The sequence below is a fragment of the Trachinotus anak genome, unplaced genomic scaffold (genome assembly GCF_046630095.1).
Source record: "Trachinotus anak isolate AG129_WGS33_773 ecotype Australia unplaced genomic scaffold, CSIRO_AGI_Tana_v1 ptg000007l, whole genome shotgun sequence".
Lineage (NCBI taxonomy): Eukaryota > Metazoa > Chordata > Actinopteri > Carangiformes > Carangidae > Trachinotus > Trachinotus anak.
In genome coordinates, this window is record NW_027273858.1 from 11,231,958 (window position 1) to 11,255,376 (window position 23,419).

Here is a 23,419-nt window from a genome sequence, read left to right on the forward strand (position 1 = left end):
CTTACTCCTTCTGGTGTGGCTGAACAAAGAACCTCAGCTTATTCCTTTACCAGTGTGTTTGTCTTTGCTGAATGGGAGGCTCATGTTTTGACTCACTGACCTGTCTGGCTCTCAGTGATCATGTAACTTTACGGTGCGGTGATGGGAACATCAAATCATGCCAAAGAATCTCACATTATCATGAAGAACATCAAGTCTCAGTCGTAAGGAAGAGCCTTGGCTTAGAAAATGAAGTTTCACTTTCACAGTCACGTTAGAAAATCCGTGTAAATGAATTAATAAAGAGCACAGTTGTTTCCTTTATATTGCACTTAATGCTTTTGTTTTTTTTTTCTGCTCTCCAAATCCAGGCCAGAAAAGTGGGTGCATACATAAAATGCATAAAAACTCGTAACATTTGCATAAAAACTCAAGCCTTGCTGTCAGCACTGTCTCCTCGAATTTGTTGCCTGTGGGCTGACTGTCAGCAACATGTGGACCCCAAATCAAGTGTAGGTAGGTATCTCATCTAATATGTGGAGTAAGTATGAAATCCCATATCCACAACCTTGAAAGTAGCGGTCTGTAGAATGATTTGTCTTAGGTTTGGCTTGGAAGGGACGTCCAATATTAAACCAAGGCTAACCTATCCTGTTGCCTGAGACAGGAGGATTAAGGGTTCAGGTTTTGGGTGAGTGTCTGGGAGTGTACAGTCTGGTGTCTGTCCACTGGTCATTACTTGTAGCCTGGAATGTGAGATCAACACAAATGCACGATCACCTTTAGACCTCAGACAGTGGTCTGGACCACATTTTTCCAGTGGTCAGTAATAGACATCATTTTTAAACTAGAGGAGAATTTCAAGATGGTTTTGTGGCAAAATGATATTAAAACTAAAGTTTCCCAGTTGGATGCCTGGGCTGCATATTTTTTAATTTTTGAATTACTCAGAAGTATAAAGACAGTGCAATGGGTGTTGTCTAGACCGGGATCACCCACTTAAACACACTCCTTCAAAGTCAGAAATCCCCCTGCAATAGTGCACATGCTTCAAATTCCTAATATCGTGGCGTTCATACAACATATGCGTCTTTAAAATCAACCCCCCAAGAGAATCGTCTGCACATTCCTCCACATGATAATGGGTCCAATCCACTGTTGTTGTGGCCAGAGCTACAGCGGTTAGTTAACGCTGTTTTATCCCCCACCTCTCTCCCTCTGAAATGTATGGCCTAATTGAAAGCAGAGCAGCGATTTTACGACTGCCCTCAGTGTTTCTCGTGTTCTGCCCCTATGGAGGCCATCTGCTTTGGATTTAGATTTCCTCCTCCTTCGCTCTCTTTCTCTCAGTTTCTCCTTCCCTTTCTCCACCCTCCTGATAAGGGCTGATTGGAGGGTCTCTCCACAGTTGGCTTGGGCGACTGTGGGGCTTGTGGTATTTGTCCACTTTTCTTTCTCTCCCTGTGTGTGTGTCTGTGTGTTTGTGTGGATGTTGGAGTCTGATTCTAGAGCAGCAGGTTTTTAGACCCCCTTCATAACAGAGTCCTTGAGGAGCAGGAGGCTGTCTCACATCCAACTCTGATGTTAATTCCTTCTCGGTCCTAATGAGCTTTCTCCTGTTTCTGTTCACCGCGTTCTCCTGTGTCTCATTTTTGTCTCCCTTTTTGTTTAACTGTCTCTTGCGCAGCTCTGTTTATTCTATTTAATGCAGTTTGTGAGCTCATTAATCCTGTGATATATGCCAAAGAATGATCTGTGGCCTTGTAGCAGGGCTAAACTCTGAGTGGGAGTATTGCAGGAAACCGTGCGCCGAGACTTTCCAGTTGTGTCTCAAGAGTGTATGAAAACCTGCGGATGTGGAATTTGTTGAGAGTGCGTGTGCGTCTGTGTGTGTGTGTGCATTTGTGTCTGGGTGTTAAAGGGGAGAGAGAGACATTGTGTCAGTGTTTGCTTGTGCCTGTGTGTGGCCGTGTTTTGCGTGGAGATTGCATCAGCGAATGGGTGTATCGCATGTGTGTGTATATGCTCCATTCAACAGTTCACTGACCCGTAGCATTTGTGTGTGTGTGTGTGTGTGCGCGCGTGCATGTGTGTGTGATATGTGAAGTCCCTGCTGTGATCTGGAGCAAGGGAGGATGTGGTCAACAAGTTGTGGTTATCGAGCTAAACTGTCTTCTTTATGGATACTGTCCTCTACACACACACACACACACTGACCCTTATCTCAACACGTGCTGCTGTAGCCTCCGGGATGTAAACAAACATTGACTCAGTGCAAAAGTGATGCGACAAACGCTGCTATACATCGGTTAATGGCGTCCGTGCCCGATTCCCTGTTTCAGAGCTTCGCTTCCACATGACAGACACTTAAAATGCTCTGGATGGTTCAAACATGTCCATTTAGCTCTCACCTTGGCATGAGCTTGAATGGCTTTATTTGTAGAGAGCAAAGGAAAACAAAACACATCCTCCCGTGCAGGCTCATCTCCAGAGTGTTGTGTGGTGTGATGACGCAGTTCCATTAAATCAGTCATTGTACTGTGTGTATGGTCAGTGTGGTTATTTTCCTGGAAGTCAAGCCTAACTAAAACATTTACTCGGTCATTCTAGTGTTTACAGCTGAGGGTTTTGATTTGTAATCCACTGCACCAATGTAAATGGAAAGACGGGGCCCTGTATGTATGTAAGTGAGGAAACCTAAAGCTTTCTACATCAGCTACTGTCCTGCGCTGTATTTCCCAGCCCGCCTCTGCTGGCAGTGGTGGCACATCAGTCCAGATGTTATTGTGACATTCGTTCCCACATGTTTGGGTGTCCATTGGAATGTGCAATATCAACTGCGTCAGCAGGAAAGTTAATGACTTCAGGACCTAAACTTGCTATTCATCTGAGATCTCTATGAGAGGCAACATGTTGCAATGGCCTGACAGTAACTACCACAATGCAAGTAAAATACTCAAACTTAAAATTCCAAATAAGTTCCGCATTGCTTTGCAGTTGTGCAAACTAAATATGTGCGTGTAGTATGTAAGGCAGTGGTGATATATTTTATATAAGAAATTTGCTCATTCATTGCTTCTTCACTTGAGTTTTTGGTCCTTTTTTTTTTTACAAACTTACTGCCCATATTAATAATGTATCAACTGCATTAATTTTATGTTATTCAAAAGTAACAAATGTATTTACAGTATATAAACAGATGTTTATTTTCATTACTGATTAATGTGCTGAAGAGCCTAATCTTCAAATTGCTTGTCCTATCTGACCATCAGTCCTGAGGCTGTTGGTTGGAGACATTATGTTCACTATCATAGAAGACAAGAAAGGCTTCAAATCCTCACACTGGAGAGATGGAACCAGCTGCAGACAGAGCATGACACACAGCCAAAGGCCAAGTCCAGGCCCTGGAAACAGCGTGAAGCGGGAGAGGAATGGTCATGAGAAGGAGTGAGAAGGAGTGCTGTTTCTGTCCTGCTGAGTCCTGGCTGCAGTATCGGGGAGAGATTTTCTTTTACATTCGAACAAACAGCTATAACAGTAAATTATCTCTATGTTCAAATTTCCAAATGAATAAAGGGGGGTTAAGGTTAGACCTCCTGTGTAGTAAACCTGGTAGTCCAATTTTAAACTTCAAAATAGTCAGATCAATTTTATTAGAGACAACAGTGGTTAGGTTTACTGCGGCAGAAATCTAGAAAGTGCTGTGCTTTGGCACTTGGGTTTGTAAGAGTGAGAATGGCAGCCTGTTTATGGTTGGATCATATTGTAACTAGATCATTTGTAGGAGAGCATCCAAACAAAATGTTGCCATGGCATTGTCTTTTAGATTGCCCACTGATTGGATCAAGACAACCCTGTCAGTGTGTATAGACTGTTGTGCTCCAGGCCAGCAGAAGTCAGATTTTCCAGCCTGCGTGCTGTCACAGTGGGAGATGCAAGGCTGACAGTGGGGTTGAGGTCATGCTGCTGAGGGGCCGGCTTGAAGCACAGCCGCTCATACTTAGCGCTGGCTCACTGGTGCTGATGCAAAGCGCTGACGTCTGTTAGGACAACGCCAGATGCTGCTGATTAAAGTTCCTATTACTCACACATGGGCTGGGACAAAATAAGGGAAGACCGGGGATTCAGATTGTACCGCTCCTCTCAGTCCCACCGCCCCGCACCCACTACATTCACCCCGAAATCTGCAGCCAATGTTAAAGTGATTATGAGAACAATCTGCAGTCTTGCAGGGGAATTGGTAGTGGACTGGACAGGTCTGATTTCACTCTAAACGCAGAGCATTTTGTAACCTTCTGGAAAGCCACCATCAGCTGCATGCTGTGCATTAAAATTACTTCTTTCTGTCATATTAGATTTCCATCTGTCCATGAAAGCATTTTTAAAGTTTGAGATAAAATAACAGGATTTCTCTCTACTCCATTTAAAATATTTATCTTCCAAATGGGAAGGATTTTGTTTACCAAAATAACCACCCCCAGGCTGATAATGACTGTCACAGGGCAGATTCAAGTTCTGGGATGATTTTTGACTGGGCCACAACAGTGAGGCCAGCCCTATTATTGCAAATACACAAAACTCAAGCAAATTCAGAAAACATCTTTCAAACATCATCTCAATTTGACATCACATATGCTAAAAAATACACACTACACAACCAAAAAAAACCACAAATGTAATGTATTATAATACATCCATGCAGGTGCATCCCAGGCAGGTTCATCACTTTTTAGTGTCCCCACTTCCATTATCAGCTGTGCTACTTGCAGTGCATTTCTGTATTAGCTTGTGAGGATTTGCAGCATGTGTTGTCAAATTGATGCAGATGTTTCCTGAATTTGCTTGTGTTTTGTCTGTTTGCTTGTGTTTTTTCTTAAGTTGCAGTGCATTGAGCTCTCAGGACCGACTTACAAATGTCCATCACTGACCCGCTGACTGAGAGCTGAATGCACTGCAACTTAAGAAAAGCTCAGTGATCAGCCAAGTGCCACATGAAGTTGATAGGCACCTAGCGCAAATCTTGGCTACTTAGAGGAGAGTCGCCAGTGCATGATAGAGAGAGGAGCAGTAGTTTTTTACCCAGATGGAAGCTGTGTGCCGTTTGAAAGACAAAAGAAAGGTACTGTGTCGCTTAACCTTGTCTCAGACAGGTGCGCTGAACATACAACATCCAGATGATAGGTTTTGAACTAGTCAGGGTCGGAATTTTGCGGCGGCCACAATGGCCGTGATGCCCTGAAAAAAATTGTACGCCCTCGGCCACCATGGCCTTTGTGCCCGTGCTACTGTCAAAATCTCGCGGTTGTTTTAAAAGCGTCACTGCAGCAGTCCACGCAGCTTGGATTGGTTATGCACATATACTGTACCACTATTATACTGTATTATACTTACACTCTCTCTCTCTCTCTCTCTCTCTCTCTCATCCGCTACACACAACCTAAGTGCTGATCTGTTCCAGAAATTAGCTGCTCTTGTCCTATGACAATATTCTGTCTCAAACTCATCAAGCACAGGAATGATAAGTCAGTGTAATTAGCTTGTTTATTTAAGTTTCCACACAAGTCTGTACACGCGTGTAATGCGTGAAATATCTTAAATAATCCCAGAAAGACTGCTGTCCTCTCTGTTTGTCAAGCTCCAGCCCTTATCAACAGGACACGGTCACGCTCATGAAAATGACAGAAACGATAGGTACAATCCAATTACACAATGTATTTATCATTTTATAGAGCCTGGTAAATTGATACATGATAATATGATGCATCTTAAAACATGTCTTGTTTTTATTTATATAAAAAGTTAATTACCTACGATTTATTTAATTTCTGGGGGTTTTTTTTTCTTATCAGAAAGTCTGGCTATTTATTTGCAAGCATCAAATCACTCATGGTCTTGTCCCTAAAATGACAAAATTCCTGGCCTGGAACTAGTTTTATTTTTTTTTTTATGATGGAGCTTAAAACTGATATTGCCTAGCTCTGCACGGTAGAGAGAGGAGCAGCAGTTTGTTACTCAGATGGTGGCTGTGCGTTGTGTGACAGAAAAAAGAAAAGTATTGTGTCTCTCAGAGACAGGTCTGTTGTGTGTTGCACACTGACCATACACAATCCAGCCATCCAGCCAAACCGTACTAGGTTTTGACTTAGTCTTGTTTTTAGATGATGGAGCTTAAAACTAATAATGACAAGCTCTGATTTAATAATCTACTAAAAGCTCAAACACACTAATCAGTGTACAGTTGTATTTTTTGGCAGGATGGAGGACAGTTTGTGATTTATCCTTTTTGATGACTTCAGCGGTACGTTGGTTTGTGACATGCTTTTAGGGGAAAAATCAATCTTTTCCTCCAGTGCTGTTATAGTGGCCTGAATAAAGTTGCCAAAATGAAGTCACTCGAGCAGTTCCTCCCAACAATATTGCTCTCGGGCTAGTGTGTTTTTTCATGGCTGACTGACTGTTTGCAATCATCTCCCTCATGAGAATCAGAGGAGTAATTTAACACAGATGTAATGGAATAAATGTCAATTACATAACAACATATTGTGCCAATACTGTGTTTAGGGGTGTGCTGTATGGTAAAGTGCATGACAAGGATGGACACACCCTGCTGTCAGAGCTCACCATGTATTATTGAATTCAAGAGGTTCTCTTAAAAATGCCTTTCTGCACTCGTAAAGTTGTATCTATTTGGCCAAGAATGTAAAACTACTGGTCTCTTATTCACCTTGCTTTGCTTCCTTTACAGGCCAGACCTAAAGGTGAAGGGCTGACACCCTACCAGGGGAAGAAGAGATGCTTTGGAGAGTACAAGTGCCCTAAGTGTAAGAGGAAGTGGATGAGTGGCAACTCCTGGGCCAACATGGGACAAGAATGTATCAAATGCCACATCAACGTCTATCCACACAAACAGGTACTTCAACCTATAGTATGACGCTCACTTTCTGAGAATTTTAAAGTTGAAAGTAAAAGACATTACGCGTACACTTTGTTTAAGTGGTAGATTGAGTCCAGACTCTAGCTTGCGTGGCTGCATATACTGTTGAGGATATTCCAGATGGCCTCATTAAAATAAAATAAAAATCATACCACAACAACTGCTTTTGCCTCTATGGTAATAAACCAGCACCGAATAAACTAATTACATTTCCTTACTGATAAAAGTTTGGATTATTTACTGAATGTCATCAAATTTTAAAATAAATATGTCTTCATTAATGGCTCACAGACACAAAATAACTCCAGGGTAATTGAGGCTTACAGCTGCAGAAATTCCTCTCGGTCAATAATACCAAAAAGTGAAATAATATTCACCAAGATGCTGTGCAGTGTTTTTCCAAACAGCAAACACTCAGAGGGAATTAATGTGCTGGTGAGCTGTCTGTTTGGCTAAAATGTTCCTTACAGCCTGTTGACTAAAGAGGTGGATGGCCTGAGAAAGAATCCACCCTGTTTTCTTCAGCTCCAAATATATTTGTCCTCACGCTTCATCTTTTAATATTTATGCTTTTCCACATTCTTCCAATTCCACTTCCTGAAATAAAATTAGGATTACTGCTTGAGGCCCTGCTCGTTCTCTGAATACCAGGGCCGACCATGCTCCACTCTGTTAACACTTACATGAAGTGAAGCGGGAAAGACAGTGCTCTAACACTGCTCGACAAATTAACCCTGAAAGACATTCAGGGCAGACAAAAGTAATTTTGGAAAGTTAATGCAATAATTTATTGCAAATCTTTTGTTTATTTACTTGTATCTCCATCAGTGTCAGATCTTAACCAAGAATATTAACTAAACCCTTTAAAAAGCATGAGTGGAAGATTGCATTCACATTGCCAGTACTTAAGTACTTAAGTATTTCTCACTCCAAACCATTTTGTTCCATAAAGTCCACTAGTGAGAAAAACCTCCCTCTTCTCTTCCTCTGTCTTGCGGCAAAGCTGCACACAGGCAAGCAAATTCCCTGCATTTGCAATGTCACCCACTTAACATATTTCCCCCCTGTCAGCATTTGAAATGGACCACTAACCTCTGTGTCCTCGAGTATCAAAGAGCACAGCCTCTCAGCACGGCTCCCTCCCTCCCCGAGTATTTCCATGATTGAACTGAATACAGTATGTATTTTCCAATCTCATCCACTTGTATAAAATATTTGTCCCTCTTGGCTGGGAAATATATTTCTTGAACGCCCAGCGCATTTGGTGCAAGCCAAGGGCATAATTTCCACTGGGGATGATGAGGACATGCCCCCTTACCTTACTTTTCAAAATCATATTTTTGCCTCCCCACTTAAACAGTTTTAGTTTGATTCACTCTCTATAATCTCTCTAAAAAGTGTTCCCTTGCTGCCCAGCTGCCATAATCCAGATTTGGAACTGAGTTTGCTGAACTTTGACACATGAATTTTTGCCATTGATCACAAGCAAGCTGTCATGACAGCGCTGACCTTTGAGGTTAGAAAGCGCCCAAAACAGAGGAAGCTAATGTAGCTTATTAGCGGCTGCTTCATCCATCTTTATTTAGCCCTCCTCTGTCGAGTATAAACTGCTCCACAAAGGCAGAGTGCTCACAAGACGGGTTAATGGTACAAATACTATTTTTGAATAAACTCTGTGAACCTGCTAACTGACAGTTAGAGTTGGTTCAATGACAGTTAGCAACTATCAAGGCCGGACTTTTTAGCCCTTGCTTTTGCCTCTCAGGCTACATAGATGCTGCTTTAACTTTGAAGCTTTGCATATACTACTCCTGGCATAAAAACTACCTGCCCTCCACTGTATGTTTTCAAAAAAATAAGTGATTGACAGGATTTACATCACTCTACAACTAGAACCTCATTCAAAGCTCTAGGGCAGCAAAGACAGTGTTGAGCCAACAACTTATTTTTGGTAAATAAAATGTTATTTTGTGATTAAAATGTCTCTGAGCTGTTACATGTTTTTTATTTTCATTTCTTGTAATCACTGACCTAAAAACAGTAAAACTGTAATATCAGTAATATTTCTTTATCAGTGACTACTACATAAAATCTTTAGGGTTTGTGAATGAATAACAAATTTACGACACTTCGAATTATTTTGTTGCACAAAGAACAGTTTCATTTGTTATTTGCGAGGTTAAATAGCATTCAAATATATTTTTGTTTGTCTTTTGTCTGGTTGAAGACCCATAAATTCCCCAACACTTCTGAAACCAAGCCTAAACCCTCAACTCAAACAAAACCTAGATTTTTTAAATGTGATTCCTGCCTCTGTGCCAAACACACATACCAAATAAAGTTGTACGTTACTGAACGCTGCAGGGGAAATTTCTCTTTTCACTTCTCTCCAAATGGAAAGAGGTCAGACTGCAGCTTCAACTCCAGAGCAGACTCCCTTGAGCTTAAGCTTGTTGCTTATGGACACTTCAGAAGGGAAGATGCCTGCAGCAAAGGCGCTTGAACCCAGCTCATTCAGACCACTGAGGGGACTCCATAAAATATGCATCAGATTTTCCAGCTTTCCTCAAGGACCTAATGTCTTTGACGCACCAATAGTAAAGTCTCAATACTTCCTGGCAGACTCATTAGCAGACGACTGAAATATCTCCTTGTAGTGACCCACGGTAACCCGGTTTCCTTTAGTTAGGCAGCTCGGTATAAATAGCGGTTTTGTAAAACTCTCTAACAAGACAAGAACAATAGATGAGAAATAAAATTTTCCAGACAGATTGTTAAAATAACCTCCTAACGCGCTGGCCCTGATAGATTCCCTTTGTCCTCAATAATGATTCCAAGACAGCCATCGCCGCAGCAGTTTGGTGATATTTCCCTACAGGTCGTCATGATCAAATGCGTACTTGATCTTTTTCTTTAATACCAGGTTGTTAAAGTGCACTGCAAGTTTCCAGAGCAGATGGTGCGTTGCCATATCTCTGCAGCTAATTGTGTTTAGTACACGTCTGGTCTGTGAAAAATATGGGAGTAAAGTTGGAGGCCAAAGAAGTGGGGTGTATAGCTGAGTTGAATCTGGTGCCAAATAAACTGCTTGCAAAAACCTGTGTGTGCGCTGCTCTCTTCAGCGTTTAATATGACTCATTACTGGCCCTCTGTTTCTATCCTCAGCGCCCTTTAGAGAAGCCGGATGGCCTGGATGTTTCTGACCAGAGTAAGGAGCACCCACAACACCTGTGCGAGAAATGCAAAGTCTTGGGCTACTACTGCCGTCGCGTGCAATAATCATCTACTCAGAGTCAGAGAGCAACTTTTGTGTCCCAAGTCCTATTGCTCATCCTCCATCAAGGCTGTTAACTTCCTCCCTGACTCATTCACACCTTGGTTTCCCTCATCCCTTCCCTGGTGTCCTTTCCTTCTCACCTCTTCCCCTGTCTTTCAGAAGCCTCAAATATAGATGGTAGCTCTAATCCTCTCTTCTCTTTGATGCCTTCCCTCTCCAACCACAGCAAATACACCTTCAATCCCTGTTCCTAAACCATTCATGGAGCACAGATTTTATTCATTATGCCTTTTTTTCCCCCCAATGACAGTATTGATGATTACATCCAGGAATGAGAGAAACATGTTAACTTAGGATCATATCTTTGGAAGTGCTCTTCATCAGAAGTTAAAAAAGTGCCAAAATTTGTGACTTTTTTTTTGTGTTTAATGTATCGGAAACCATATAACCCCACTGATCCAACTTGATGTTTAACAACATCTAATCATTGTATTGATGAATTAGCACCAGGCATGTATTTCATTGGTGTCACTGACAGTATTGGTCTCAATAGATTACCTCACCTTGGCGTTTGTTGGCTTTGTGTTTACAGAGATCTGCCTTTCATTTCCCTGCCAAGTGAAGTGTGTGCTAATGTGATGAACATTTAACCTGGGCCCTTCACAATGGTTTAATGTATAGGAGGCCTGTGATGTCTTGCCGTATTAGGGTCAACAGCACATTTTATTATAACTGTGAATTAACTGAGGGATAATGTGCCATACATCCCTAGCTTACATTTGGCCTATTTATTTTCTTGTTGTCTAGTGTGCAATTTGAATTTTAACTGGGACATAAAGAAATGTTTTTTGTATGTTTGTATATCACATTATTGTGTAACTGCTTCCACGTGTCTTTAGAAACTACTGTAGGTTCAGTTGCGTAGTCGCTCCTCGTCTAGATTTAGTGCGTCGCTAACAGATAAGGTTTCAGTCATCCTCCATAGAGTATTTTTGTTGCCACAAATTCTCAATTATCTATAGTGTTGGATAGGTACAGACGTCAGATAGGTAAGTTGCGTTCATTTCGAATCACAAGAAGGTCAACTGAGAAGGAGCTGTAGGACAACAACAGTAGTTTCAGCAACAGTAATCTCGCCATCCACAGTCTCTCGCCAGTGCCGAATATTGCATGTTTTTAAAGCAGTTGAAAAATGAACTGCTTGCCATGATTTAATTAGCATTATGAAACACGACTTTAGAGGTTAAACTGTTCACATGTAAAGCCTGATTAGATTTTAAATTAGTAAAATACAAAGGAGATGTTTGTTGAGGTTGAGAAAGACATTTAAGATCACATTTTAGTTCCAGTTGATGTCTGGCAGCCTTAGTGGAGTAAGTGAAGCTGAGTGGAAACCTTTCCAAGGGCTTGCACCCTATAAAACTATGTCCAACAGCTGATTGCTGCGCAAAGAGTGTCCAGAGGGAGGTGAAGCTTTGGAGAACCGCAATGATTTTCAGGTTGGTTGAGAGAAACAATACGATTTTATATACAGTAGAAGGGCCGATTTGTGATGTGGTGATGCTGAAGATTCAAGGATATATTGAAAGTGGTGATGAATTAAGTTTACACTTGTACTCGTTTTTATGGGGCCTTCAATTATAAACCAATGTCTTTAAAGAAAGAGAAGTACACATCCTGTTTACATTGATCGCTGTGCAGACCTAAAGCACTACAGAGGAAATAAATGTAGTTTTGACTTTTAGAAAACTGCCTTTCAAGGAACCTTGTTATAGGAATTGTGAACTATTTTATATGTACTGTATTTCTAGCCTTATAAAAGCTGGTTGACTATATTTTATACTGTAACATACTGTATGTGCCTTAAAAAGATTTAAATCACTCTGAAGTATCAAGACTAGGAGGCCATTTGAAATTAGGAAAAGACATATGGGAACAGGCTCAGAGTTTGAGTAGTATATGTGCATGTGGTAACTGTGGTGCAGAATAAGTTAAATGCAGGTTCGATACGTGACAAAGGACGAGAAAACGACAGTTCCTCTATTAGCAGCTTGAACTGGCATGGTGGGTGTTCGCTTCAACGAGGTTTGCTGAGTCGGAGGCACAGGCTGAACCAGCATTTCCCAGCTGGCAATAACAATCCTCCTGTGGTCTGTTGTCATGGAATATCAACAAAGACGTTATTTCTTAGTCGATCCTCACAACAGAATGGAGTCGCACATGAAACTGTGGACCTCACTCTTTGTTTTTTCTATCTATTGTAGTTATGTTTATCTAAGGAACCATGGGTTTTCTCAAGAAATATACATGGTCACTTGCCTTAGTGGGAGAGATTGCAGTGGCTGATAATGGTACCTTAGATTTCTGGGAAACAATCATTTATTCAACCTCTAAAGTTAAAGGGGCACTCCAGTGATTTAGAACTGAAGTTCCACAAAGAGGCCTCAAAGAGACACTTCAGAAAAGTCTAAATCAATGCAGCAGAAACTGAGATATCTTTACTTTTATCCCCTTATGTGGCTCAAGCTTGGATCCTACATTTCCCATAATGCAACTTAATAGCATCTGCCTGGTAAATGCATAGATGTTTAAAACGCCACACCCCCAGTTTGTAATGCACAGTTTGTATTTTCTTAGAAAATGTGTTTCCATGCCTAAGTGGAGATAATTCTGATGACATCACTATGACATCATCAGGGTTATTTTGTCAGACTTGACAAAGCTCCTCAGGAGCCACAGATGACATTTCACAACTGTTTTTACAGTCTGTGTAGTACTCCCTGTGATGAGTGAACTGAACTTGAGGAGTAAAATTAGTGGAGTGCCCCTTTTAAAGAAGGAATTGGCAGTTGTGCTTAATCTGAGTGAGAAGTTCTCCTTTTAGCCCGCCACTGCTGGGAACAATCCATATTTCTTACTCTTAACATCGTCTTTCTTTTGCTTTGTGTGATGAGACTAACCTAACAGGTCTTTACATCTGAACCCTATTGTCGTACAATGTGGCTGCAGTGAGAGGAATAGATACCAATGATGCCTTATGAACTAACCTCATAAACAAGTAACAAGATTATTGTGATTCACAGAGTTATGGTAAAATGGAAATGAGAAATGCGTAGTGAGAAATCCTGTTGAAGAGTTTGATTCCGCCCAGAGACATGAGGAGGCCATTTTAAATGGCAAATCAAGAGCCAATGGAAGCAGCTGATACAATACATTTGAAAAAAACAAAAAGAAATCACTGCTTTCAGACGTAGTGTCTTGAATTACATATACTTGACTTTTCTAGTACCTTTTCAGTTCAAATTTGTTATTTTTTATGAATGAGATGTGTATTTTGGAACACTTAATAGATGTTGAAAATTTTAAAGCAATCTGCAAAAACTCAAGAGTTATTTCCCTGACAAAGATCGACTGTTTTATGTATATATTTGATGGCCATCATTTTCAAGGATATTAGCTCTTTTGAAGCGTTATGCAATATTGAAGCTTTTTTTTGTCTGTGTGAAGAAGGGCCTATTGCTGAGACATAAACAAAGCTGGGAGTTTTTTTTTTGTTTTTTCTTTATGTTTTACAATAATCTGAGGGGTTATCCTGCAGAAATATTTATGGAAAGATTTTTTACAACACTTTTTGTATAGAATATGCAACAAATTTACACTAAGAAGGAAATATTGATGTCTACATAGAATATTATTAAAAAACAGCTGGTACATAATTAATACCCTTTCTCAATTATAAGCCATTGTATTTTTGTGTTTTGTTTTATGATGTTATCAGTGTTGAATAACCCACAATGTTATTCAGTTGCTATCTGTAACTAATTGTGAGCTGCCATTTACATCCATAGAGTCGCATGTATTCATTTTGTAAACAGTAACTACAATATTATGAGATATATTGTGTTAACATGCAGAAACCTTTTTTTTTTCTTAATTTGTGATGGATACTCACCACTGTATAAGCACGTTAAACTGTGAGATGTAGTTTGCTTAAAGCAGCAATGACAAGAAACTATTATAAAATGTTACGGTGTTATTAGTAGTCTAGGGAGTGTATACTTTTGTCAAGAAAGCGTGTGTGACAAAGAACTATTTTAGAGTTTGCATGTGCATGTGTTTGGTTTTGAATGAAATATTATTTTGTGCAATGTATACTTATTTAAATACTTTACGGTAGTATGCTTCAGTTACATGTTGTTTTAACATTATCAGCAACTTCTGATTGTTATTAGTCGTGAAGTATTTCATTTACCCCTAGTGTAGCCTCTACGAATAATACATATTTACTGAATGTAATGTGTTAACACTTATGTGGTCAATTTGGAAAGTTATGTTTGTATTCTTTACTGTCTGTATCACTTGAGATGTTTGTAATGCAATATTGCAATAATGTAATATTTGAATTGGACAGAACACAGGCGTGAGGTTGGGAAGACAATGATTTTGGGAAACAAGGACAGTGAAGGTTTAGAGAGTAGACCACAGGTCTGTTTTTCATGTCCATAAAACGGCATTCCAAAATGTGCCTTATTTGTTAGTTGGGAATACATTTTAGAGCTATAGAGCTGTCGAAAGTTTGATGAATAAAAATCATATTGAATTAGGACTGCTTGGATAATGTGGTTTTCATTTGTTTGGATCCTGTGCTGAATTGTTGTAACCAGTAACTGGTAGGTGTTCACTCTGGAGTTTCATTTCAGCCAAAAGCAACACATTGTTTACTGAAAGCTCCGGTCCATATAATATTCATTACAGAGATTATATGTTTTCATCATCACCCTGCTCTCTGTCCTTGACTGCAAGTTTGAAGCATTACATAAGCGTATAGATTATGATAAAAGAAGTTTCCAATGGATTATTCATGGCTGTTGTGTAACACAGAAGAAGTAGGGACTTTCTTCCTCACTTTCCGTGAAAGTGCTGAGAGATAACAGACGCATCGAGCTGACAGGACTTGATTTCAACACTTTGGGTCAAACTGTGGACAGGAAAACCAAAACGCACACAAAAAAGGACACCCTGCTGACATGGGTGCTGCTTGATAAATGTAGACATTTATAGCAGAAGAACCAGCTTGTACCAGTTGTTAAGATGTCATTGTTTTGCATGTGTATTAAACGTTGGCCGCAGCACCGCCGCCTCTCGAGCCAAGTTTCCATGCACAATATTGGACATGCATTCCAAATAACTAAAACTAAACCAGAGGGTGGGGACCTAAATTATATCAAGTTTGTTACAACATCTCTAGCTCAACAGAGAGAGAGCTGCAAAGTCTCTATAGCAACAATGTAATCTGAGAATTCAAACAAACGGTGGAAGGTCAGTGCGCATATGGTTTCATTTAGGGGCAAGAGCTGCTTTTTCACGTCGCTTCATTATTTACTTTCATAAAGTATTAGCTCGATAAGCAGCACCACCCAGTCTCTGGCCTTCAGACATGTCCTGGCCTTCTTTTCTCCCACTCTCTTTCTCCCCCTCTCTTCCATACACTCCGCATTTCAAATGAAGAGGCTGTGAAGGAAGAACAGCCCACATAAAAGCTAAAGACATTTTCAGGTTTCTTTATGGTTCTGGCAGATTAAATTGTCTGTGTCCAATGAGGCTATAGCCCACAGGTCTATCATCCGTCAACTGCTTTCATGTGATACTTCAGCTGCACTGTAGGTGGATGTCACGTGATGTCACATCCTGCTCTGATGGACAGGAAGTCAGTCGTGCTGGAAAGCCGCTGTCTAAAAAAAGCTGCTGGATCATTTCCAGGAAGCTTTAAAACCAGCAAGGTTGGTGGCACACAAGAGCAAATGTCCTGCACTGAGACCAGAGCTAGTAAAATCTGAAAATGGTCATTTATTTAGCAGTAAATGGAGAGTAATCACACAATAACAAATTTCTGGGTCAAGTGAATACTTAGAAAAACAAGAGATCGGTAAGAACCAAGATAAAAATGTCTCTGTATAACCCAAAGTCTTTCAATTATTCACATTATTTATAAGCAAATATGCAATATACACCTTTCATACCTGATTTTGAGCCTGAATGGTAAATCGATGGATCTTTTAAAATCATAATCAACAGCAGAAATATCAGATTTTAGGTTTAGGATCACAACAGGATCACCTGTGACAGCTCCTCCTTGAAAGTATCATGAACACAGGAGGACAGATAGAGTAAATACCAAATGGCTGCATAGTTAGTCATCCCACAGGACGTGTGATCTTAAGTGTTATTTGACTTCCCCACAGTCAGTGATGACAATTTTCTTGATTACACCGCCATCGTGTAAACCAAAGGATTCCATCTTAGTGACCACGTCCATACCTTCCTTCACCTGCCCGAACACCACGTGTTTACCGTCAAGCCTGTCAAAAGAGAGCCAGAGTGACGTCAGCGAGCGATGACTAAGAGCGGCTGTGCTGAGATGACTGACTAAAAAGTTCTACAAAGTATTTACCATTCAGTTTTTGTGGTACAAATGAAGAACTGGGAGCCGTTGGTGTTTGGTCCAGAGTTTGCCATGGAAAGAGTCCCTGCAGAGATTGAGAATCCAGCGAATAAATCAATTAAATGTGATGCAGTCAACAAGATCTCGACCTCCTTTCATCACTGATTCAGTCACATTTAGGCCTGACTGTGGCAAAAAGGAAGCATGACACAAGTCAATAACTGTGTTAGGAAAAGGACCGCGTCTCTTTTCTGAATCTGACGCAAACTGTGATTATGCAACACTTTCAAATAAAGCACCAAATAATCAGCATGTGGAGTTAAGTTTACTGAAGAAGGGAGTTATTTTGATTAGCGCATGTTGACTCACTAAAAAGTAGGTCATTCACCTGGGGATTGCAAAATCCATATAGCCAATCGTTTTAGAGCTGCATGAGATTAGGCACTGCCATCTAGTGGAGAGGCAGCGGTATGAAAAACCTGTCAAGTTACACAGTTGGGAAGCTTGCAAAGTGTCTTAACATAAACAAAAGATGCTATTTAGAATTATTTTCCATATCAATTTATCTGTTGATTATTGTTTTTGATTCACTTATCATTTAGTCCTAAAAAATATCAGTAAATGTTTGAAATCCTCACATTCAAGATAAGGAAACTGGAGAATATTTGACATATTTGCTTGATAAATTACTAAAAAATCTAGTTGATTCATTTTTTTAATGACTTTAATTAGCCTATAGACACACAACAGAAAGCTGTAAGCAGTAACACGTATGCATCATGGACGGCTGAAGTTCAGTTTGTAAATGTTGTACAGTGGTCTCGTGAAGTGAAGAAGCTGTGGAGACGTACCTGGACCAGTGTGTTTTAATTTGAAGTTTTCATCTTTGAACGTTTTCCCATATATAGATTTCCCTCCTGTGCCGTTCTGTTTCGTGAAATCTCCTCCCTGTACCAGAAAACACTGTGCATCAACAGACAACTCAGCAAACACTCATGAGGACCAGGACTTCACTGTGAACCCTTACCTGACACATAAACTCTGGTATGACCCTGTGAAACACACACCCCTTGTATCCAAAGCCATGTTCCCCTGTGCACAGAGCTCTGAAGTTTTCTGTGAAAACACACTTATAGTTATTAGCATCAGCAAAAGCCAGGGACAGCTGAAGGGTTCATTAAGCAATGCGCTTTTGAGCAGCTATTTAAACATACCCGCAGTCTTTGGCACGACATCTGCATTCAACTGCAAGATAATACAAATCACATTCAAATTCAGGGAGGGACGATCACATTGATGCACCGCCCTTCCCTGCACATATGTGACAAGCTGCTAGCTGGCTACCTCAATGATGATCCTCCCGAGAGGCTCACTGTCCGCCTCGATGTCCAGAAACACCACGGGGTTTTTGGCGGGACCGGAGGAGAAGAGCCTGGCAGCGGCGATGCCCGGCCCGCTGTACCTCATGCGGCTTTTGATTTGAATCATCTCTGCTCAGCTCACAGGGCGGACAGACCATGGGACAGACCCCGCAGGCCATGGGCGCTGCTGCTGCTGCTGCTGCTGCTGCTGAGTGTGTGCGCGCCGGTGTTTGCGTGTGACGTCACAGCGACGTAGCCTGTACGTGCGTGGCGTGAAACGAGCAGCGACACCACGTGTTCAGGAAGTAAAACAGCACAAATAACTTGCGGACAAAAAAATAAAATAAAATAAATAATAATAATAATAATAAGTTTTCGTGGGTTGTCAAATTGTATACCTCAGTGACGTGATAACAACTTAATCATCTCCATGGCAACTGAGCAACTCCACTGAAGAAGGCCAGGAGATGTGTGAAAGCTCCTGAAGCACTAAGTAAGTGAACCTTGTTTGAGATGTATGAGACTGCTGTTACTAGGTCAATAAAAACCTCTAAACACAGTTTCATTATTTCAAAAGCCATGAAGAAAAAAATACCAAAATTCTGACTGATTCAAGAAAATTGATTTAGCGAAGAATTTGACTGCTGAACTACTATTTCTATATTTTTACTTATTTATACTCTGTAATATTTTACTTGTGTCAACATAATTTCACAATATAAATGAGACGATTCGATAGATTCGATGGAGATGATGCAGCTATTTAAATGACTGATGACGTTTGTTAGTTTTATTCATATTTACATTTCAAGGAGCGGGTACTAAAAAGGAACCTCACTCCTTTGGTATCATTTGCATTTGGGCAATTTGCATCACTGTTTTCCTGCATTAAACAAATCCCTGTGATGAAAAACAGTATGGGGAAGTGATGTGGAAAATAACTATGAATAGATAAATATGTAAGAACCATCAATAATTAAAACATGCACAAGTAAATACATGTTTAAATGTGTTAATATGTAAATAAAAAATTAAAAATATTTGGTAAAGTTGTGAGACTATACGGAAACTATACAAATATCACTACAGGAAAAGCATGATTAAAATTGTAAATCTGTTGGCAATTGTCACAACGTCAAATCTAGCTTTAATTTAGTTCTACCCAAAAACATAACAATATGCTGTTATTTTTGACGAACAGCAATGTCTCTGAAACTGCAAATGCGTGATTGTTTTGAATATTTCTAAACCACAGAGGTGTACAGTGATAATGTAAAAATCAGTGTTTTCAGATGAAGCTCCCAACATCGTATCCTCATCAGATTTGCCAAAGTTGACTCTTGCCTTGTGCAAGTATTTTTCTTTTTTTTTATCAAGAGGGAACTTTATCATCGGGATCTCTAGTATGGTATTCTCAGGTACACTGATCTAATCCAGCCACAGAATACAGTATGTTAGATTACTTATGTTTTGAAGCCCCTTGGACTAGTCACAAAATTGCATTGAGTCCCACAGTAATTTTTACAGCTCAAATCTGTTATTGGACTAATTAATGAAGAAACACCTACTTAATATTTGCCACATTTATTGAATGAATCTACTTTCTTTAGAGTTAATTTAAGATCAAAGGATAAGCGATTACTTTTTTATTTTTCTACATTTAACATTGCTCTTTTACTTATAGGTTATGAATGAACTACTTATTAATAGTGGCAAAATTGACCTTTTTTTCCACAGCAGACATTTTGACCTATCATGGTAGGAAAAGCACAGGTGATACAAATAATGTTAAGGGCAATACCAGGACCCTGAAATTCAGCCATCAATAATTTTATTACTTACGTCTGTGCTCTTCTTACTGTGATGTGATGTCAAAATGTCTTCAGTGAAAAAGGCCTATCAGTTATTCTGTGCTATTCCAGCCTGTAAGAACATGCTATTTTAAATTTTCTATGTTTATAAAGTTGAATATACAATATATTATTAATTATTATGTATATGTATGTCAAAAGACACAGAGGCCATTAATTGTGTTTCATCTGAATACATATTTATTAGATAAATATTAGGATGTCACGTCATCTAACTACATACAGATTTGCAAGACTAAAAATCACAATGTTTTCTGACCAGTTTAGAATATGAAATGATTGTACATAGAATGTACAAAACCAAAGAGACAACTGCCACCTGTAGTGCCAATCACTTCAGATTGTACCTTATAGCATATTTTGCCAAATTGCATAAAAATTATAAATTTGACAAAATCTTTTACAAACTGTAAATTTGGAAACAACCCTTAGGAGCCACTCAAAGCTCAATGTCTCCAAGTCCCAATTATACCTCAAAAGGTTTTAATAATTTTTTAGCACCTTTATAAAGTACACAGGTAATAGAGAAATACACAGAAGTTTAATATTACACAAAGGAAAAATGTCTTTTTTTCTTGGAAGCCCCGCGTGGAGGGGCACATAAAGTATCTTACATAAATGAACAGGCGTGGTTAGAGAGGTCTGCACAGACGCAATCAAACACATTTTCCCAATTCAATGTCTGACAGGAGGATGCAAGCTTTACAAATTCTAAATACACTATGCACACTCCCCCTGGAGAAAATGAATACATTTCTGTTAACGTGTCTCTATTTGTCATTTACATTATATACACATATCCCTTATATCCCCAACCCCCACCCCCAACCCTCTGCCACAATCTATCCTTGTAATGCAATTAGGAGGGGTCTCCTCCAAATTTCAATTTACAATATTCATTGCATTCTCTTTCAAATCCTCAACTCAATTTCAAAGGTCTGCAATCAGACAGTACAATTTGTGTCGTTCAAATTCCTAGGTGTGATTTTGTGAAAGGTTACAGTTACACACTGTGTAGGGAAATAAAACATCCCAATGCGGCAGTGCATTGTCTTTAACAAACATATAAACAAACAAACAACATCTGATCCTTCAACTGTGTTATATGCAAGTGATTCAACTCTGAAGACCAGTAAAGCCACATTTGGTTCTTCAAAGGGATTACAAATCTCAAATGGGGGAATTTTAACCAACAGCATACAGTAAATTCTAAATTCATTGTATTGTATGTGTGTAATTCATTGGTACTGCATAAAACTTTGTAAACCAAATTATACCTGTTTTTAAAAAAAAAACACTGGACAAAAATAATAACTTAAAACTTAAAACAATATAAAATGTGATGAAAATACACAAATCATATTCACAAATTTCTGCTAAGTATGGTTATCAAAAGCTCATTATCAGACCTCAAAACAATTCAGAGGATATTTTGCACATTCTCACTTTAAATAAAGAGGACGAGGTCACTTGTTTTTGGAGAAATTTGGACCTCTAAGCTGCAATCTTTTAGACTCATTTTAATATATATATATATATATATATATATATGAAAGAAAACAAAAATAGCTCACAACTTGCCTGCTGAATAATTCAGATATTCCATTTTGCTGATGCATTGTCACAGGGTACTGGTAAAACTGCACACAATACACAGGTACTTAATACAAGGCCAGTGAGAGTGCATTTGGATCATTTCGTTACATTACTGGACTGGTTAGAAGGGATTCTGTGTGTGTTTGTGAGTGTGTGTGTGAATGAGTGAGTGTAGTCCTCGACAGACATACAGTACCATGTAGTTGCAGTAATAGATAGGTACAGTACTGTACAGTCACAAAGTATTCACAAAGGGTATATACAACAGCTCTGGAAACACTGTTGGATCATGCAGGATGTTTTTTTCCCAAAAAGATGCAGTTCAACAGTAACAAAACGACAAAAGGAAAGATCAGTACAATCACACAGACGTTTCTATAAAATACAGCGATTTAAAATGTTCTGTAGACGTCTGTAGGATGTTGAAATGCTGCTCTTACGCCACAACATAATATCCAGGCCCAAACCCTTACAAAAAGCATAGGACAACTTTGGTGATGTGTATCTGATTCATTTCAACGTGGGACAAAAATAAAACACATAAAAAAGGACAACAGTTAAAAAAACAAAACAAAAAAAACAGATGAATTTGAAATAAAATAATAAATATATTTGATCAAGCACATTTAGGCTGGACAAAGACAACAGGAGCCATTGGCACACATGCACTTGTGAACAAAACGGTGCTGAATTAGATGAGGACGAGCGAAACAGTACAACAAATACAAACTGCATCCAGGGTGGAGAAGAAGAAGTGAGACAGCTCTCAAGGTGGATCCTTTTATCAGTCTTCCATTCAATATTTTTATTCCCTCCTCTGTCGCAAACTTTCTCTCCCCACTGTCTTTCACGCACGCTTGCAGGCAAACAAAAGGGAACACGTAAACAAACTCTCTCTCACACACACACACACACACACACACACACACACACACACACACACACACACACACACTACATTGCACAATGTGCACTCTTTTCCTCTGTTGACACTGGAGGACATTTAAGCTCGTCCTGTCCGTGCTCTGATTCTGATTCTGATGAGTTCCAGTTACTCAACTGTCACGGACACAAACACACACACACTCTGGGAAGTCCGGGGTCAAAGGGCATGGCTTGTGCCAAAATTTTGGAAGAACACATTTCCAACAGGATAAAAACACTCTTACAAGACAATGTTTCCCTTGGACTTATCTTTTTTCACAAAAGGAAAATTATAATAATAATTAAAAAAAAACCAAACAAACAAAAAAACAAAAAAAAAAAAACAAAGCTACAACACTTTTCCTAGAGCCCACAAAGGCTCTGGTCTCCTCCGTGTTGTAACACATGGTGATTATAGCTGCACAGTTTTCAGTTGAAAAGTCACAAATATCATATATGTATATATATAATATCACTTTAGTGCCCGCCTACATGGCTGTAAATGGCATGTTTCGAGTCAGAGGCGGTGGAACTGGTGCGTGGAATCTTTACAGGAGGAAAAAGAGGGAGTACGGGGATGAGTGGCATTCCTGCGTTCCCCTTTGGAGTTCCCAAACAGGTGCCTCTTTTTAGCCGTGCTCCTATGCCACACTTTATCTGTTGAGAGATTGTGTATGTGTGTGCGTGCGTGAGCACAGGAAGCTGCTTGAAGTGTCGGTTGGAGGTCGGCGAAGTGTCTGTGGACGGACAGTTAAACACGTCACCACTCCTGTAGGCGCGGGGGGGAGGGTTTGTTGGGGAGATGAGGGAGAGGCTAGTTGTTCTCGAAGAGGGAGAGAAGGTCGTCGTTGCTGTTGGCGGGAAGGTCGGGGGGGTCCAGGTATGATAGTAACTCGTCTGGGTTGGCCAGCTCTGGGAGCAGCTGTGGATAAAAGGCAGAGAGAGACAGTGAGCGGCAAGGCTACTGTACATACCGCTAAAAACATGCTCATCTTTCTGACGCTGGATGACTCTGAATCACGCTCAAGTCTCTCT

At 39.8% G+C, this 23,419-nt stretch overlaps 3 protein-coding genes across 9 annotated transcripts in view; 1 reads left to right on the forward strand and 2 right to left on the reverse strand.

Moving 5' to 3' along the window:
• zcchc24 (zinc finger, CCHC domain containing 24) overlaps positions 1-14,796 on the forward strand; it is a 35,235-nt gene extending 20,439 nt beyond the window's left edge. Inside the window, exons 3-4 of the mRNA XM_071480481.1 lie at positions 6,725-6,889; positions 10,079-14,796. Coding sequence (XP_071336582.1) covers positions 6,725-6,889; positions 10,079-10,192 — 279 coding nt within the window. The 3' untranslated portion in view covers positions 10,193-14,796. The remainder of the gene's footprint in view (positions 1-6,724; positions 6,890-10,078) is intronic.
• Positions 14,797-16,017: 1,221 nt separating this feature from the next.
• ppifa (peptidylprolyl isomerase Fa) lies at positions 16,018-18,226 on the reverse strand. Of its 2 annotated transcripts, XM_071480482.1 has the most exons (6): positions 17,977-18,226; positions 17,847-17,877; positions 17,660-17,748; positions 17,484-17,580; positions 16,642-16,717; positions 16,018-16,549 (listed from the first exon to the last, which is right to left on the reverse strand). In XM_071480482.1, the coding sequence occupies exons 1-6, from the start codon at positions 18,118-18,120 to the stop codon at positions 16,414-16,416; spliced, it is 573 nt and encodes a 190-aa protein (XP_071336583.1). In that variant the 5' UTR covers positions 18,121-18,226; the 3' UTR covers positions 16,018-16,413. The 2 variants fall into 2 exon arrangements, with proteins under 2 accessions (XP_071336583.1, XP_071336584.1); XM_071480483.1 differs by lacking the exon at positions 17,847-17,877 and having other exon boundaries at positions 17,977-18,117.
• Positions 18,227-20,021: 1,795 nt separating this feature from the next.
• The window catches only part of zmiz1a (zinc finger, MIZ-type containing 1a), a 97,389-nt gene continuing 93,991 nt past the window's right edge, over positions 20,022-23,419 (reverse strand). For all 6 annotated transcript variants that reach the window (XM_071480475.1, XM_071480473.1, XM_071480472.1 and 3 more), the window contains one exon: positions 20,022-23,306. In XM_071480475.1, coding sequence (XP_071336576.1) covers positions 23,199-23,306 — 108 coding nt within the window. In that variant the 3' untranslated portion in view covers positions 20,022-23,198. The remainder of the gene's footprint in view (positions 23,307-23,419) is intronic.

What these genes read in the sequence shown, in the direction of transcription:
- ppifa (XM_071480482.1), bottom strand. Translation starts at nt 18,120, where the DNA reads ATGATTCAAATCAAAAGCCGCATGAGGTACAGCGGGCCGGGCATCGCC. An exon ending in TGTCGTGCCAAAGACTGCGG is followed by an intron (nt 17,749 to 17,846) that starts GTATGTTTAAAT and finishes GTGTTTTCACAG; the next exon opens with AAAACTTCAGAGCTCTGTGC. An exon ending in TACCAGAGTTTATGTGTCAG is followed by an intron (nt 17,581 to 17,659) that starts GTAAGGGTTCAC and finishes TTTCTGGTACAG; the next exon opens with GGAGGAGATTTCACGAAACA.